Source organism: Diplotaxodon limnothrissa, linkage group LG13 (genome assembly GCF_057381915.1).
Source record: "Diplotaxodon limnothrissa isolate DT_005_m linkage group LG13, D_limnothrissa_male_GT1.1, whole genome shotgun sequence".
Lineage (NCBI taxonomy): Eukaryota > Metazoa > Chordata > Actinopteri > Cichliformes > Cichlidae > Diplotaxodon > Diplotaxodon limnothrissa.
In genome coordinates, this window is record NC_140608.1 from 17794167 (window position 1) to 17809952 (window position 15786).

A 15786-nucleotide genomic window follows, 5' to 3' on the forward strand; every position below is an offset into this window, starting at 1 on the left:
ATTTCCCCATCCCCAGAGCAACTGCATCTGATGCATGACTTAAAGCCAAGATGTTTCACGAACCATAAAATATGCAGGCAATATAAAATCGTTTAATAACTACAGATTAGCAAAAGGGCTCATTGATTTCTGCCTGGCAGAAGCAAAGAAGGACAAAGAAAAATCCATATTGCAGATTATTTGTGTATCCTATGAGATGCTATTTCATAGTCTACATGGCTAGAGTAACAAAAGTGACTGTCAATACACATCAGATAATTGACATTTGAGATCATATTTACTGAAAGGATACAAGGAAACTGCATGCCATTGTTCCTGTGACATGTTCAAGGACACACTGATCTGAGCACCAAGGACTAAACTCATGATTATGACCATAAGTTCTCTTTCTTTTCATCCAAGTATGTTTTGGCAGTGCAAATAAATTACAGAGTATTGATACTTTTGAAGTTGTTGAACTTTTTGAGTTTTGTATTTCGAATAAAGATGTTATGGGCTAAAAATGTTATAAGAAGTCGTTTTTTTTCGGCTTTATAATTCTTTTTTACTGGGTTGAAATTTAGTTCTTTAACGGCATCACTTTTGTGAAAAACATTCAATGATGACTCATAGTTTTCAGGCTCATTATGTCCTGAAAAGCTTATGATGGGTACGATAATGCACGAGAAATGGATCCAGTAACTGGAAAGCAGCAGAGAGGCGCTGTGACAGGAGATGAGGGGAACTCTGGGTGGATGTGGCTCATCGTTTGAGGAAGTTGTTGAAAATTATGAAATGACATCATCAGTTTTTTCACGGCTTTGTTTGGCGCTTCTTGCCACGCCTTCCTGCCGGCTCCTGCATAAAGCGGCCGGGCTGCCTTGTGTGAACCAGTTGAACTCCAGTCAGCGCGGACAACAGGTGCAACGCAACCCCCTCCACCTTGTCTGTTGGATTATGCCCGCAGAGCGCCGGTCGTCGCTTTACGCAGGGCTTCCTCTTCTGCACTCAGAATAATTTGCACGCTTTTATATCCTGACCACTTCCAGACACAACGATGCCTTTTCCACCCATCAGCCTCCACCAGCGGATCTCATCGCCTGGCAGGGAACTATTCGGGAAAAAGAAAGCCAACGGAGTGCCTCCTGAGCAAACCAGCAAATCCTGCGGAGAGAGAGGGGGGTCGGATAAGGAGAAACAACCCACATCTTGGGCATCGGCGAATTTAAGGAACTTGGGGCGAAAACCCCAGCAGGACAAAAATAAAAGCCCCACTCAGAAGCCCGGTGCCGGGCAAGAGACCCAGGGAAAGTCTTCGTGGTTGATGGTGCCGAAACCTCAGGATTCATCTGAAGGAGTCAGGCGCTCCAGCTCCATGGACTCCACGAGACAACTCAGTGGAAAAGAGGAAGGGAAGAAGGAAATTCAATTTACACTCAGTCTCACCCCCGAAGCCATTCTTGTCATCCAAAAACGGAATCTAGAAAAACAAATGATGGCAAAGCAACAAAAGTGTTGCGCCGGCACCGATTTTCGGCACCGGCGAGTTTTTCCATCCAAAAAGACGCACGGGGGGTCCAAGGGCTGCGCGCCGGCCGCCAAAGCAGAGAGCGCGGAGCAGGACATCACCGCCATCGTTAAAATATCTCTGCTGAATGACCAATACAAGTACGATGATGTGGAGTATGAAGACGAGGACGGGGATGTGGATGAGACTGTTGTAAGGAAATGCAAAGAGTGGCTAAAAGGGGTCGAAAATGCCGCTGCTTTGGGAAAAGTCGACAAACTTTCCGCACTTCCGCACCTCAAAGGCTGCTGACACCTGGCTTTGATGTCTTGTTGTTAAGCCGGGACTCTCAGTGTGATGGACTCGTGAACAATGTGCAATTGGTGTAGATCTGTTGCAAAGGCATCCTGAATTTTAATGTTCTCAAGTAAACGTTAAAGGGAGGAAATCCACGTGTCTTCAGATGAATGTCAGTTTGTTAAAGAAATATATATAAAAAAAAATAGATGTCAATACCTTTAAAAAAAAAGTCAATTAATTAAGAAAACGAATGAAATGAGGAAATTCCATTGAAATCATAAAAAGTCATTTACATTCCCCATCAAAAACAGGATTTTAAAAGTATCCAGCAGTGCTTAGGGCTCGCAGGGATATTTGCTTTGGGAGTTTGATGCCTGTTCATTATTTTATTTCTTTCAGTTTTAGTTAAATACCTTTAAATTCTCGTCCTTTGCACGTGGTTTCTATTTTTCAGTGAGGCGCCTGTGGATTGGCAGAGGGGTCTGCTCCTTTGTGTGGGAGAACAATAAACTGTCAACAACAGAGCTCTTTGCCTCTGCTCCTAAAAACCAAATTGAATTGTTTATTTTTCCTCTCATAAGAGGGTTATATCCTTTGCAGGGATTTACTAGTGGTGTACAGTATGTAATGTTTACTAAATATTTGTACTGTCACATATCTTTTCAGCTCATTAATTTAAGCAAATTCTAAGTAAAAATATTTTATTTTTTTAATTATGCAACTGTCTCGATCCTTTTAAATCTTAAAAAAGCCGTATTGTGCTGTGCCTCTTAATTTAAAAAAAAACAACAACTAATTTGCAGTCATTTAGATTTCTTTTACACTTCTGGCCAGTTTTCAGACAAGCGTTTTAAAGGCTCTTTGTTGCCACTGTAGCTACCTGAGGCCATTTGGGCATTAGTGTTCTAAGCGTCTTAGATTTCCTGTTAAGCAGGGTTCACAAGTGTACTGTAGGGCCCAGGTGCATGACCCCTTTAGGAAATTACCTCCAGACTACCTTACGTATCACACTGGTATTAAAATCTGGTGAAAAGCCACATCTACAGGACTTGCTGCAAAGTAGCTCTAGTTTGAAGTGAACTATCCTGAAAGTATGCTGCTCGGGTAGTCGTCCAGGTCAGGGGGACAGAATATGGCTGTTTTAAGAAGGAAAAAATAAAAATAAATAAACCACACATTGGAGTCGCAGATCATTTAAGCCATAAAAAATGGCTTATGCTTTTGTTTTTTTTAGAGTCACACCTGCCCACAGTGCATTGTATTGATCATTAAACTAACATTCAAATGCAAACCTCAGAACACAAATTCAGTTTCTATGCACGGCCAAATACATATTTGAAATTCCTCTGTATGGAGAGTCTCATTTGCAGCATTGTGTTCTGTAACTTGGTAACCAGACTTTTACTCTGTGTGCGGTACATTTTGAACTCTATTACATTTCAGACAGAGGAGTGTTGTAAGTTTAAGACACGACAGCTTGTTTGGAGGGCTCACACACCAACAACTGGTAAGGCATTTTAAAACATATACCTCCGCTCGTAACCTCAGGTAATGCTGTTGTTTGGCAGACGTTTTATTAATGGAAAAACTCAGATTTTTTTAGTGTATTGCCTCTTCTCAGTAAACACTATCTTGGCAATAGAGTTGCCATAAAACTGGAGTGCAAAGACCTGATTCAATCAAGCGCTCTTTCCTCTATTGCAGATGTATTACCAGTTGGGGACAGGTGTTTCATATGACACACTCATCAGTTGTTTTCTTCTTAAAGGTGTTTCATTCAGGAATGGATTCAAGCCTGCAGCAAATAATCAAGTGTCAAATACATGTCCGGCCATAACTCTGTAAATGTCATTGTACAGTGTGTAACACCACAGACTTTCTCCACTGTGTCATCTGGATAAACAAGCAAAGCTTCTACAATAAAGCGTTTTCTCCTGAATAGATTTTCTCGTTCAGTCTCACAAGTGATTTGGTTGTTGAGTGCTGAGATCATGGGTGAGCCATTACAGCGTGTACCAAGACTCGTTTGGTTCTCCATGGTTCCTGTAGTGATATTATCAACTGGCTTAGTGACCAAAAGTTGTGTAATCCTCTTCTATTGTCTAATTTCTATTGCGGTCTTGTTTGTGTGTGTCTCTCTGGTATTCATTACTGGCTCATATGGGCCTGAAAGCCAAGCTATTCATGAGTGAGTCTGTCCTGGGGGTAAGAACTGCATCATTATGTGTGAAGTAGCTAAAATGCTTGTTGTCAATAGGAAAAGTGCAATTTGAAGGATTGGGGCAGTTGCAATGGGCGGCTTGGATAAAAGTGGAAACTTTATCTTTAAACCGCCCTTCAAGCCCTTTTGTTTTCATCTGGGTTGTGAAATCCAGACCAAGCTGGACTTTTTTTCCACCTTTTGCCGCAAACTATTTGTTTACACAAGAATCTATCCAATCCAAGTGACACTTCTGTTTCTAGATTAGGAGGGGGGGAAAAAGGGAAAAAAAAAGAAAGGCTGCGGGCTTTCTGTTCACCACACTGTACTGTGATCACTGTGTGGGAGAGTGGCGCGGGACAGCAGGGCAGCTTCATTATCCTCCCCTGATTTATAGTGGCAGGGAGCACAGATGGATGCAGCCTTCACTCTGTCACTGACACTTTGCACACAGCAAAGAGAGCAGAGAACTGCAGGTCCCTTAGCTGTGCCGCGATAGCATCACTGTGGCAACGGAACTGATAAATCCCGTGTTTCCAGCAGCTTTTGTGAGGAAGGACAAACCAGACATTTCCTGAACTGAGTCGGCCAATAAACTTTAGTGTTGTGGTCATCCAGGGTGAACCCCTCAAGACTGAGGCCTCAGGCTGCCAGAAACAAGGCAGCCTGAAAAAGAAGGCTTTGATCTGAGAGTGCTGTCCTCCCACAAAAGCTAAAAGATGTTTTTTTCTTCGTTTAGGGATTATATGAGTGAGAGTAATCTCCTTTGGCATGTGTTGTATAACTAATAATGAGGACACCAGGGGAATGAAGAATATATGTGGGCATGTTTTCATGGTTTTTCCCACCTCAGGACAGAGTTACAATGACAAATACATGCAACACAAAGGGGGAACATAAACGTTGTATAAAAGGGCACAAACCTACGCTGTCAATACAGAGCAGCATGCATGCTATCACTCCCATAAGGTTTGCGTTCCTTTTTTGCTTTTTATAACACCTACCACATCCTGCGCTCCTTTTTTGGTTTCACATTTTCTTTTTGCACTTTTACCAGATTTAGTGCATTTGAATTAAGGTGTATTATTAGAAATCTGTCCACAAACCTTCCCTGTGCAGCATCTACTAGGAACCATTCATTATCTGGATTAAGGAAAGGACACTGCTGCCTGATGATATGCTCAGAGTTATCTAGAGCCACACTGAAGATCAGGGAATAGGATGAAGGCTTAGTGGGAGTGAAGGTGGGCATATTCCTGCAGCATATGGTCTTGTTTCTTTTTATTTACTTATTGGCTGCGCATTGCAAGAACACAATGTCAGGATGTTGCGTGGGAAGATGCTCTTGGCAAACGATGGGATTACAAAAAACAAAAAAACATTCTTTTTTAATCCTCAGGCTCCCACAGCATCTAAAGTAGGTCTTTACTGTTGATAGGCAGGGAATAAAGTCAACGCTCCGGAGGAGGAAGGCAGTTCGTGGCAGCAGCCAATTCCCAGAGAAAAAGGCCAGGACCTCCACATCAAGCACAGCTGGAACAAGTTATAAAATGATGTAATTACGCTATAATGTTTAAGACAGTTTGTAATCATTTAGTTACTCATTCTGCATCTGCAGAAAAAACAAAACAGTGAAAGTTCTTTGATCACGATAATCACAGCAGTCACTTTAGCATGTCCACATCTTTGGTCGGTACTAAAACACTTGTCTCCGTTTTATGTTTTTTAAACGGTTTCCATCCGCTTGGTGTCTTTTTATTTGTTTATCCTACAGCGCCATCTAGAGGCCTACATGAGCGCCTCTGCGATGCTCTGCATTGCCGCTGTGCTAAGCTACTGGAAGGTCCACTCACAGAGGTCATAGCTTCAGCAGAGAAATGAGACACCCGGAGCAAAGTCAGAGAATAAAATATATAAAAATATATATATAAATAATGTGACCGTGTGAAAAATTTCTGAGTTTCTCCACGACTGTGAATCTGGCAGTAATTCAGGAAAATTCTCAGCTGAACTTTGCAGTTTAAAAAGAATAAGAATCAGGTCTGAGCTCAGCAGCACCGGCTTCCGTACTTGAAATGATTTGTTTTTTTGGTCCATAAGTGACCACCAGTCCTACAGAAGCTTGATGCACCGAGGAAAATGAAAAAACAATTAATTAAATAAATTGTATGAAACTGGATATATTACAGTGCACTTTGTGACAGTCAAGGTGTAAATTTTAGAATTGGCTGCACTCAGTAAACAGTGGCTGTGTTCATTTATGGCTGAATTCAATGAGGTATTATTGATTCCTCTTATTTGTCTAGTGAATTGGACTTTGTTTTAGCACGTTGCTCTTTTAAGAGAGCCTGTGCTGTTCTGGTTTGTGGGCCTCTTTTAATAGAATAGAATAGAATAGAATAGAATAGAATTCAACTTTATTGTCATTGCACATGCACAGGTACAAGGCAACGAAATGCAGTTTGCATCCATCCAGAAGTGCTTTAGTGATATAGATATATTACAATATATATTAGCAATAGTATAGATATGTGAGTATATTACAGAAATGGGTCTATTATGGTATGTTATAATGTACACGGTATGAAGTATGTTGTGAATATTCTATAACTATAAGTATGTACAGGCTGTAGTGAGTACAAGCTATGTACAGGCTATGAACAGGATATAAATATGAAAAACTATACAGAATATGAAATAAATAACTTTACAGAATCTGAGATATACAGCTATACAGAAATGGGAACTATGCAAGTTGTAAACAGTTGTAGGATTAAAGATTATCGAATGTACAGAATGATTATTTACACAGAGCTATACAGTAGTGCAGTTAAGATAAGTGAGATATAATTCCTAGGCTATATAAAGTGCTAGTGGTTGTGAGTGGTGGTTCAGTCCATGTTATTATTGTGTGTTTGAGGGTACGGTTGTCCATTGTGGGTGTGTGTATGTTCAGTCCATGTGTTAACGTGGGTCAGATGTCAGGAGGCAGAGTTCAGGAGTCTGACAGCTGTGGGGAAGAAGCTGTTCCGGTACCTGGTGGTCTTAGTCCGGAGGCTCCTGTAGCGCCTCCCAGAGGGCAGGAGGGTGAAGAGTCCATGTGATGGGTGACTGGGGTCTTTGATGATTTTCCCAGCCCTTTTCAGACACCGCTTCCTGTAATGTGGCGACGACATTAAATGTGACAAAGTTCTGCTTACTGAGATTCACACGAGCCTTGTATTTTACCATTTGTAGACTAGAAAAGTTGCAGATGTAAAGCAAAAACTCAAGGTTTCACTTTCAGCTTGTTTTAACAACATCAACTTCACATTCTCTCTTTTTTCCCCTAAATTTGCACTCACATAGTTAATATACTCACAGCAGCAGTGAATAAATGGATCCTATAAATGTAGTGCACAGTATGGGTGGTTCGCTAGACTAAAACTAATCCGTAGCTACTGTAGCGTGAGCACGGTTTAGTCAAAGTGCAGATGATGATCAGATCTTTTAAAGTTGATTCAATGGAAAATTAAAAAGTTTGGAAAATAAATTTTTTTTAGCATTTCATAATTAGGTATACGTGTTTCTTGGTTTATAATATTGATGTGAATATTCATTATTGTTTTCCTTTATTTATATTGCAGCTTATGTAGTCTTGAAAATGTCTGTCTGCAGTTGTACTGTGAGTGACTTTGATTTTGACTTCCACATGTGTCTTCTGACTGGGTGTAAAGAGAGCTATACTCTTCACAGGGTGCCTGGATAGAGGGGGTCTAATGGTAGAGAGATCCTGTCTTATCTTCCTATCCTGTAAAAGTCAGGCTTCTTGAAGGGGATCTAAGTGTCCTCTGTAATGACTTCCGCTTAAGTAGCAGGAGGAGACAAAAGAGAATGCAATAAATTACTTCAGAGGCCCTTTGGAGGAATCTTTTGCTTCAAATTGCTGAGCAAATAAAACTACCCTTTGTTTCCTCAGAATATCGGGGCTCTGTAAGACATGGAGGTGAGGCAGCAAAGGCCAGAACACCTGCTGGGGCCTAATTGGTCCCGGCTACTGTTAATGGCTTCCTGTGGCTGCTTGTTTACTTCTCATTTGTTTTCTGCGCTCTGTTTCCCGGCCGCTAAAACAAGGGACACTCACTCACTTCTTTTCACTGACAGAAAAGGGTGTTTCACTGATGTGGCGCACGTAAGACCAAAGTGGGCTTTATGCTTTTGAATCCTTGAATCAAGTCAGTTTCACTTAATCAAATTCCATTAAATGTAATTTTTTGACATTGTGCTTATGTAACAAAATTACATGGAATATGTATATGCAAACAAATTATTTAAAGTTAGCATTTTGAGCATAAATATTTTTTGAATGTAGCATCAAATGTTTGTCTATTATTCCTATAGGCTTACAGTAGATTCCCAAAATCTCAGGACCGGCAGTATGACTGGAGTTTTAACTTTCCGACATCTACTCGCTGCTGTGGTGGAGGGAGATGCTACTCAGCTGCAGAGAGCCCCCTGGGCCTTTGTTTGCACTGCAATCAAGAACAAATAGTCAGTGTCTTGTTTAGCATGGACCCGCCTGTAGGAGAGAGCTGATTACTCACACAGAAGTGAGATGACCAAACACAATCTGAACCCTCTGCTGTGGAAACTCAACTGCCCTGGCAGCGCCTCGGACTCTTGCAAACATCATCCAAGAGGGAAATGTTGTAATTATGTCCACTGCAAAAAAGACGCAGCAATTGGGCCAGCGGTGTCGCTTCATGCCAGCACTGCGAGCAGATGTCGGAGTGTTTGGAGAGTTTCTTTTGCTTTAAAGCTTTATGGGTCTTCAGGCAAATAAAACTCCGTTTAACAGAAATGGCAGGGGTAATGCAAGAGGCAGCGAGACTGTGAGTTGCACGAGTTGTGGTTCCACTCATTATTAGTTATGCAAGCACACTCACTCATATGATGTAACAACATGTGCTGTAGTTTTAAGAAACTTTACCAGAGATTTTATGTTACACTTCAGGGAATACCCATTAAGTGTATACTGTTGGATTCACAGCTTGTCAGGCAAAAACACAATTTTTGTAGTTTTTCCTCTGTACACAACGACAGTGGATTTTAAATCAAACAATCAAGGTGTGACTGAAGTGTGGATTTTAGCTTGCATGATGTGCATGTGCCTTTTAGGAATCACAGTTTGTATACACAGCCTCCCCTTTTTTTCAGATGCTCAACATTAATAGGATAGACTAAGAAACATTTAGGAGGGAATGTTTTTACACCTTGTTGTAGACGCTCAGCATTTCCACTGGTTAGATGGTTTTCACTTGGTTAGATATTGTGAAGTTGTTTTTCTTAATCATGGAATAATTCTGTCATCGTTGCACTTTAGCTGTGGTGTTTGGTCTTTCAGACTTTTGGTGTTGCTGAGCTGGCCAGTGCATTTCATTTTTTTTAACAATGAACCATATCATTGATTTTCGTCCGTCCTAAAGTTTTTACTGTGTCTTTGATAGGTTTATTTTGGTGTTTCAGCATACTAACGGCGTCCTTCATCTACACCGACATATTCTTGGGCCTCATTACATTGAAAAACATTCATGTTTTACATAAGAAAACTCTTATGGATTCGGACTTTTCTGCCATTCTCTCTCTAACTCACAATACCTGGAAATAAAAACTACGATTTAAAGAGCCATTTATTGATTTTATTTTTAATCTTAAGCCAGATTTCAGTTCTTTTACCCACTTTTCTCACCTTTGGTGCACTTGCTGTTTGCACGTTGTGAATATCTGACAGAACGGTGTCAGCTGGTTTCACTCTTGTTGTTAATTATCTATGAACTGTGTTTAGTTGGAGCATGTACGATGTTAGTACGAGGCTGTCACCCTCAAGCAGCACACTGGCTTTGAGGACATTAGGAGCTTGGTAAGAAAGCAAATGAAGGGCCGAACTGGCAAGTTCTCCATCAGTGTGAAATCTCATCGCACAACACACAAACACAATGAGACAGCAGCTCCTCCTGCCCCTGCTGCACAGCTCTGCCATATGCACATTCCCCACATCCACGAGAAAACTCCAAATTAAAAGCAATTAGAGCTGAAGCCAATCCTTGGTTATGTTTTTACGTAATGAGCCACTTCGTCCAATCTGTCGTACTTTGTGGCTATTTATGTGTTTATTATTAGCTGCTATGATTTATTGGACAGTTCATGCAGTAATTTTCTATCTTTGTGGCCATCTGGTCATAGTCACTTCAACATGTTGAATTTCACAAGTGTGCATTACAGGTCTACAAAATTAGTTTGACCAAAAAATGCCATGTCTGTTACTACAAACTCACCTCAGTGAGTGGAAAATACACATAGGATGGAAGTGGAAATGTTAGCTCTTAACTTGCAGCATCCTGCTGCAACACATGTGTAATTTTTCAGAGTTTTTTATATTCATGCTTACAGTGTCATTGAGTAATACTATTTTTTTAATACATGTAAGTCCACAAGTCCACACTGTCCTTCTCCAGTCTTCATCCTCTAAAGCTCATAGGGTTTGTGTAGATCTGTTACCTGCTGCACTGTTCTGTGAGTAAACGCTGCCTTGCTCAGGAGTCCTCCCCGCACACAGTTTGCACCCAGCTTCCAAAGTGTGTTGTCACCCGAGTGTGCAGTGTTATCGGGTGTGAGCGGCACCACATTATGGCTATGCTTGAGAAGTAGCACTCCATTAGGAATATATTACACAACAAGGGGCTCCACCAAGGGGGAGGGCACTGGCCATCCCAGTGCCCCCCAGCAAGACTGTTCTATGTTGGCGTGTTCCACGCCGATATTTTTAGTGGCCCCCGTATGGCCAACCCAATGGGAAAATTGTGGAGGCGGCCCTGTACACAACACTTTGTGTGCAGGTCACAAGAAATCGTAGTTTTTCTTTTTTGATTAAAGTTCAACCCTGATTTTTTAATGCAAATAAGAATATCAATAATATTCCTATTCTAAACATTTGTTGTCTTTCTAATGATTTCTATTACATTTGGGGTTTGAATGGTTTACAAATCACTGTGTTCTTTTTTTATTTGCATTCAGCAGTTTCCCAACTTGTTTGGAAATTGTGTGATTTCCTTTCGCTGGCTTATTGGCTCTCCAGCTCAAATGTAAAACTGACTCTCTTTCGATGTCTGTGTGTGCCGGTTAATAAGTCCAGATCAAAGAAGAGTTCAGAGAAGCTGATCTTCGACAGCAGCCGGGGGAAGGACAAAACGAAGTAAATGTTTCTCAAGGTTAGTGTGAAAACCACAGGGGCAGTAATTCCACTTAAAAAGGACAATGAGAGGTAAACACACCTGTGGCAATGATCCCTGACTGCATCGTCAGGCACACATGCATAGGCCCACACTGACAACATACACCCAGTATAACATGCTACATGCATTTGTCTTTCCTCCAATAATTATAAATAACATCACAGGTTTATCAAGTAAGATAGTTTACAGTGCATTTTGAAAAATGTTTGCAAAAACTTCAGTAAGAAGACTTTTAGCACTTTAGCACTCAACAACAAATATAACTCTACTGAGAGCAATCAGCTGATTAGCATATGTGCTATACATCAGCCTGTCCCAAACTATAGCGTAAACGCTGTTTCTATACCAGAAAAGGTCTAAATGTGCATTTTTAGTCTTATTTGGGGCTGTCTGGCAAACTGAGCATGATGGAAAAACTACAATTCATAATTTTTACACTTTTCTTTTGCACAGATGAAAGCACTTTAATATATAATTCCTCTGGAATTAAATTGAATTTTAGTCTATTTCGGACATTGTCATGCGGTTATACTTACATGCTGGAATAAGGACAAAACAGAGAAGAAGATAAGAGGCAGCTCTGTGTGCGTCTAACAGTTACTTCAAACAGACAGGCCGAAACAACTCGATAGAAGCGGAAAGATTCCTGAATCACTCTGTTGGTTATAAAAATGTTCATATGCGTATATGAACATCAATTTAAAAGCATTTGTCAGGGAGAAGTTTTTAGTCTTCATCACATTTCCTTGCCATTGCTTCATGCTAAATGCGGTGGCTCTGTGGTGTGGTGGTTAACACAAAAAGCAAAAGCTTTCTGGCTTTAGACTGTGACGAGACACAAACCCAGCGATTGGGGGGGACAAGCCGAGTGTCCATCTCCAGCCCGGATTATTGGGAGGGTTACATCAGGATGGATGTGCAGTGTATCATCTGTGCCACATCAAACAAGCAGATCTGCTGTGGTGACTCCTTGGAAAATAAGGGAGCGGCTGAAACTACCTACCAGCTATATATTTTATGGCCTGACCTCAAGTACTTGATAAAATTGAAAAAAGTGTTATTTCCCAAAATGCAACTGTTTCCTTTAAAATTAGAAAGAAATGTGCCAAGGAAAAGCCGCATTTACCCATAGACTTGTTGAAGTTTCCTGATCCAATATTAAATTTAGAAAACTTTATAAATAGTATCCTAACAGTTATTAATAAGGATAGAGAGCATTATTTAAAATATTTACAGTAATGTAAGGGAACGGTGGCGGAGGATGGTGAAGAGACTCAAAAAAGTGAGAAAACCAGAGAAGAGGTTATGCTCAAGTGCTGAGATGAGCATATATGGACAAGCATGCAGGATTCATTTTTTCTCTCACCTCTGTGTCAAAGTGGGCCTAAGCAAACAGAGGATGAGCCTGACTGGAGGGAAAGCAAGAGAAGGCAAACAGTGACTGGTCAAAGCCAGGAGGCATGTGGGAGCGTTAAGGTCGCCTCAGTGCTGAAATCTTAGATCCACTAGCTCTGGAGAAAACTCCCCACCCTATAGACATCCACAGGCTGTCAGTGCTTTAACTGAAGCCCTGCACTGGAAGTACTGGTGTATAAATGTGTTTTACATATTGACTAAAACAATTAATTTACTCTCCAAAAACCTCCCTCTCCATGATAATCATTAGGTACTTTATGTTTTATTTTTTATTTTTTTATCTGAATACATTTCATCCTTATCACACGTGTCTACATAAAGCATACAAAGCTTATATTCAGTTCATTTCAAAGTGCTAATTAATAACAACAGTTCCCTCAAAACACTTTATATTATAAGGTGGAAGAACCTACAAAGAAGACTGAGAAAACCCCAACAATTATATGACCCCTAGTGAGTAAGTGGTTTGGCAACAGTGGGAAGGAAAAACTCTCTTTTAACAGGAAGAAAACTCAGGCTCAGGGAGGGGCGGCCATCTGCCACAATCAGCTGGGTGTGAGGGGAGGAGGACATGACAACTATGACTATTTATGGCAGCATTAGACTCTATAGTGTGTTTTTCACAGTTGGAAAGTTCCATTGCTTCTGTCTATCTTAATACAGAAGTCAGCTAACCTAATCAACAAACCAAAATGAAGAATATATGTACAGCCCTGAAGTCATTTTTGAGCAGAAGAAATTTCTATAATGAAAAACATTCAAAAGTGCAGTTCAAACAGATATTGAGGTTGATCATCTCTCAGTTGATTTTCACGAGTTGTGCCAATGATGGCGAGAAAATGAAATCAAAAAGCCAGTGAACAGCTTATTATACGATAAGCAAATAGGTTAAAATATGCGAAATGCTTCTCTTTTTTTCTCGAGATTCAAAGCTGAGACAATACAAGTTTAAATCTTTTTTCTCAGGTTTGCTTGAATTGCACCTGCATTTCATCCTTTGAGGATTGAGGGGGGGGTGGGGTGGTCTGGGAGGGGATCTAAAGCGCAATAGAGATCAATGTTAATTCACAGTCCTGCTGACCCACACCAGGAAATGGCCTGGTGTGACAGTTAGCACCAGGTGGGGTGTTGGAGGAGAAGAGACAGGCGCCAAATGGGACACTAGGACTGTGGGAAATGACACCTCTGACTTTTAAACCATTTCTACCTCGGCTAATATACAAAGGGGTTCCTCTTTTTAAATGACTAAATAACTAATAGAAAAGGAAGTTATAACTGAATGAAATGCTCTGCACTTGTAGATAAAAGAGACCACATTCACAGCCAGAAGCTTGACTTTATGAGGACCTTCCAGACCGAGCTGATTGACTTGATTAGAATTTAATGCTGCGTCTTCAACTTTTCTATTAAACAGACAATCCCTGAGATCCCTGAGAAGAGCAGGAAAGCAGATATTTACGTCAGTCTTCTGAGGCAAAGATACGCCCTTTCTTTAACCAACATGGTTTCCACATAAAAGTTGGTAAGTGACATGGAAAGTTTAACCTTTGTCTGTGAGATCTTTTTTGTTTTTTAGTAACATTCATATTCATTGAGGCGACACAATCTGAAGGAGTCTTTCAGCTTCTCTTTAACCTGAGTGGGATTTGTTTTTCTCTGCTTGCTGTGAACTCTGGTCCAGACTGCTGGACACAGAGTCAGACTCACTGTGCTGGCAGGAGGAATGAGGCGCCCAAGATTTGGTTAGTAACACAAGCCAACCGCAACACAACACCACAGAGCTATACTGGAAGCTAACACGTGGGTGCCACAAACTATCTGCTTTTATCATTTGTTTTTATCTTATTTGTTATTTCTTGGATGCCACCATGGCAACGGCAGTATATAGTAGTTATTTGTGAGGGTGACACTGCTGTACTAAATGGATGTAAATCACTTTTTCATTTAGTGAGTTATCAGTGACTGTGTTTTTTCTTTCTTGTTCTACCGTAGGTCCTTCCAGGCATCGGCTCCAAGCAGGAGGGGGAGCCAGCCCAGCCTATCGAAACAACGGGAAAGTGTTCAGACTCACAGACCCTCGCATCCCCAACACCTGAGCAGGGTGTCAGGTGCATGAAAGCAAATATGAAAAACAAAAACTATTTAGACCGATGTTCATGTGTGAGTGTTTTCTATGCAGCCAGCAGAGTTTGAGACTTGGGTCTGTGACACAGGAGCCTTCAGTGATTCACTTTTCAAAAGGTAAAGGTTCTCAAAGTGAACTGTTTTCTTCAGGATTCAAGATTCTTTACTTTTGTGTCAGTTTGTTTTAATAAAAACATTCATCTACGCTCACCGGCTTTTTTAAGTTTTAGTAAAATGATCAAGGATGTTGTTGTTGCACTTTGTGTGCGTTTGTCTAGATCTCTCATTCATTCATCACTTAAATTAAATTTGATTGGATAGAAGTGAGCTGGGGCTCTAAAGGTCAAGATGTGCCTGAGATGATTACACTATATACAGTACAGCTTGGAAAGCATTCACAGTGTTGAATACTTACATGCTACATGTTTTTTTAAATACATTTTTAAGATTTTCAGTCAAATTTTTTTCTGTTTGTCATTATGGTCTATTATATGAAGGTTTTGAATAAGGCTGTACAAACTGTAGAACAAGTGAAGTGCTGTGAACACTTTCCACATGCACTCTACATTATAAATAATAATAAAAAATAAATGTCATAAAAGTGAATGAGTAAGACATTGTCCCACAAGCAAAACATACACATACACAACAAAATATACACTAAAGTTTTGACTATAACGAAACATCACTTCAGACCTTTTTTCTTTGAGAAAATGTGTATTACATTTCCTCAAAGAAAAAAAAACTCTCCATAAGAGATTTAGAGTTGTGAAACTTGGACTAGTTCAGTCAAAAATAATTGGAGTTATTAATTTTTAATTTATGTGGATTTGTGAACTTTTATTTGAATTTCTGTGTGTTTGGATCACTGTGTTGTTCATTTTATTTGTTTATCTTTGTTCCTTCCTTTTTTGTTGATTTGTTTATGTTGAAAAAAAAACCCAACAACAACACAGAACTGAAAAGGTTTCAAGCTGTAGCTCAGAAAT

The 15786-nt window shown here is 40.3% G+C and overlaps 1 protein-coding gene across 1 annotated transcript; it reads left to right on the top strand.

The window, feature by feature from the left end:
- The first annotated feature begins 893 nt into the window (after positions 1–893).
- Positions 894–1924, top strand: prr18 (proline rich 18). The gene has a single exon (XM_085369523.1). It carries the CDS (start codon positions 1037–1039, stop codon positions 1796–1798), a length of 762 nt encoding a protein of 253 aa, XP_085225649.1. The 5' UTR covers positions 894–1036; the 3' UTR covers positions 1799–1924.
- The last annotated feature ends 13862 nt before the right edge of the window (positions 1925–15786 follow it).

Coding starts and splice junctions, on each gene's coding strand:
- prr18 (XM_085369523.1), top strand. CDS start 1,037: ATGCCTTTTCCACCCATCAGCCTCCACCAGCGGATCTCATCGCCTGGC.